Source organism: Priapulus caudatus, unplaced genomic scaffold, assembly GCF_000485595.1.
Source record: "Priapulus caudatus unplaced genomic scaffold, Priapulus_caudatus-5.0.1 Scaffold2053, whole genome shotgun sequence".
Lineage (NCBI taxonomy): Eukaryota > Metazoa > Priapulida > Priapulimorpha > Priapulimorphida > Priapulidae > Priapulus > Priapulus caudatus.
The window spans coordinates 39,452-42,863 of NW_014579114.1; the positions used below are offsets into that span (position 1 = coordinate 39,452).

A 3,412-nucleotide genomic window follows, 5' to 3' on the forward strand; every position below is an offset into this window, starting at 1 on the left:
TACTACTACTACTACTACTACTACTACTACTACTACTACTACTACTAACAATAATAATAAGAAGAATAAGAAGAATAACAATGTCATGTGCTACTCGTACTCACGTATTTCGCATCGCCCCAGCCACACTTGGGACTCCACATCTTTCCCTCTCCCATCATGCCGAGGGCGAGGTGGGCGAGAGGAGCCAGGTCCCCGCTAGCTCCAACCGTGCCCTTCTCCGGCACCCAGGGAAGGCACGAAGCTGCCGAAAGGAAGGACGACTGCGCGTCAGAACGATAAAGAGAGGGGTTGGATAAGGGTGGAGAGAGAAATAGGAGAGGGAGAGGGAGCGGGAGCGGGAGAGAGGGAGAGGGAGAGAAAGGGAGGGAGAGAAAGGGAGAGGGAGAGGGAGAGGGAGAGGGAGAGGGAGATGGAGATGCAGGAAAGGCACGAGGATGCGGAAAGGAAGGACGACATTGAGAGAGTAGATAATAGAGAGAGAGGGAGAAGGAGAGAGGAGAGAGAGAGGGAAAGGGAGAGAAGAGAGAGAGAAATTGATAGAGAGAAAGAGAGAGAAACGAAGAGAGAGAGAGAAACGAAGAGAGAGAGAGAATGAGTGAGAGAGGGGATAGAGGAAGAGAAGGGTCGAGGGAGAGACAGATAGAGATAGGGAGAGAGAAAGGCAAAAAGGGAGAGATGGAGAAAGAGAGAGAGAACGAGAGAAAGAGAGAGGGGAGACGCCGAACAGTATTTTTCATTATGACTGACTGATTCTTACTGTCCCACTATACCGCCTTGCTAACATGCTATCGCCATCACTGTCGTCGCTGCTGTCGCTGCAATAACCGTCAATATCATGCTATCGTCATCACTGTCATCGCTGCCGTCGCTATCACAATCGTCAATACCACGCTATCGTCATCACTGCCGTCGCTGCTGTCGCTGCCAACACAGAACATTCACACATATCGCTGCATGGGGTCATTGCATTGCTTACCGTTAACCGCATCCACGATCTGACTGATGACCTTCAGGGTCACCCCGCTGTAACCTTTAGCTAGCACGTTGCATCGCAGCGCCATCAGCATGCGCGTCCGCTCCGGCGTCAGGGGCGCGCCGACTCCTGAAGCACGCGTCATCACGTTACCATGGCAACAAATACAGACGAACCAGCGTTTTTATCATAATCGTTATTCATTTACGTTTTTTATATTTTTTTTATTTATTTATTTATTTATTTATTATTTATTCTATTTATTTATTTATTTTTATTCGTTTATTTATTTATATTCATTTCTGTATGTTTCACGTTTCCGTACCTGCCGCGTGCGATCTGATCAGGTTTTCCTGCAGCATTCTGAAATCATACAAATTAGCAAAATATTTTCAAACAAAATACTTTATCTCAAAAATATATTAGACAATATACAATCTCGACTACGATTCTACATTATTGTGATGAAAATGACTATCGAAAAAAAATCGAACAACAAAGTTAATAAATTGAATATTTAAAGCAATGTTCGTCATAGTGATGAATTAATACAGTACGCATGTACACCACCATGAATATATTCGTACTCGCATCTGTGTTTAATGCCTATTTAACACCTGTTTAATACCTGTATATAAAACGGGTATATGGCTAAACGGGTAATATATGCCTGTTTAATACCTGTATTTACTGTACTATGCTCGATTTAGGATCTTTGTAAGTGCTCTACTATTCTAGACACGTCCAGTACAAGTTGTTAGTGCTAGTCCGTGCTGGTTCTATGCAGAGTTCATGACCGTAGACCGACATATTTTGTGGATGACACCCATAAACACATTACTACGGCTTAAGCTATGAACGCTAGTCGTATACGCAGATAAGACAATATTATTATTTCGTATGCTCTATGACATTCAGTTCATTATAATTCATAGATAATCGCTGCCTTGGGAAGACTTGGACCGTAGATCAGGAAGATCCTAGCCTATATACAGATAGAACTCGATTAGGAGAAGGCATTGACATTGCTGTCACTGTGTGAGGTATATAGTAATATGTAATAAGTAAATACTAACTCTCTCTCTCTCTCTCTCTCACTCGCTCTCTCTCTTTTCCTCTTTCCCTCTCTCTCTCTCTCGCTCTCTTTCTCTCTCTCGCTTGCTCTCTCTCTCCCTCTCTCTCCCTCTCTCACCCTCTCTTTCTCTCTCTATCTCTTTGTCTCTAACTATATCTTTATTCAAATATCTATCGTTTTATCTCGTATTGTCTCTGTCTCGTTTCTGCAATCCCGTATATATATATCTAATCCAATATATTGGTTCCCTTCTATCTTAATCGCAATCGCCATCTTCATACTTTTCCAAAAACATTCATTTACTTTTCGTCGAAGCTCCGAGGCAAACACAGATACCAGCTCGATAAAATTCTCCCCCTTTCCCCACCAGAGGGAGCTTACTTCTCCCTCTCACACACGATTCTTGCCTGGCCATAAACTTACCGCGCGTCTACCAGGGGGCGCTTACTCCTCTCTAACACGATCCTCCCCTGACCATAAACTTCGTAAACATCCGCCAGATGGCGCTTACTCCTCCCTCACACACACGATCCTTGCCTGACTATAAACTCTGTAAACATCCGCTAGATAGAGCCACTTACCGTACTCGACGTGTTCGATGACTATCAGCGCCTTCCTCGCCGCCCAGCCGCCCATGGAGACGTGGTCCTCCTGTCCGCCACTCGTCGTCAGAGAGTCGATCGACGACGGATGACACAGGCCCTTGTTTTCCGACACTGTTCCGACGTAATCACAAACACCGCGTTGTTGTTGTTGTTGTTGGTTTTACCGGCGCGTCACGTGAAAACGCGTCGTTCGGACATCATCAACACAACGTCACTGAGTTTTTGTTGTTGTTGTTGTTGTTGTTCTTGTTGTTGTTGTTACCAGCACATTATGCATTAATGCGCGCTAACCACAGATGTGATTGTTGTCGTGATTGTCGCAATACGCGTTGCTACGGTTACAGTGTGATTATCACCGTGATTGTTACGATACGCGTTGCTACGGTTACAGTGTGATTATCACCGTGATTGTTACAATACGCGTTGCTACTGTTACAGTGTGATTATCACCGAGATTGTTACGATACGCGTTACCATGGTTACAGTGTGATTATCACCGAGATTGTTACTATACGCGTTACTACGGTTACAGTGTGATTATCACCGAGATTGTTACGATACGCGTTACCATGGTTACAGTGTGATTATCACCGAGATTGTTACTATACGCGTTACTACGGTTACAGTGTGATTATCACCGAGATTGTTACGATACGCGTTACTACGGTTACAGTGTGATTATCACCGTGATTGTTACGATACGCGTTACTACGGTTACAGTGTGATTATCACCGTGATTGTTACGATACGCGTTAC

General features: G+C 44.3%; 1 protein-coding gene across 1 annotated transcript in view; it reads right to left on the reverse strand.

The window, feature by feature from the left end:
• LOC106818147 (histidine ammonia-lyase-like) overlaps positions 1-1,333 on the reverse strand; it is a 6,391-nt gene extending 5,058 nt beyond the window's left edge. The window contains 3 exon segments of the mRNA XM_014822871.1: positions 105-244; positions 980-1,105; positions 1,302-1,333. Coding sequence (XP_014678357.1) covers positions 105-244; positions 980-1,070 — 231 coding nt within the window. The 5' untranslated portion in view covers positions 1,071-1,105; positions 1,302-1,333.
• Positions 1,334-3,412: the final 2,079 nt, after the last annotated feature.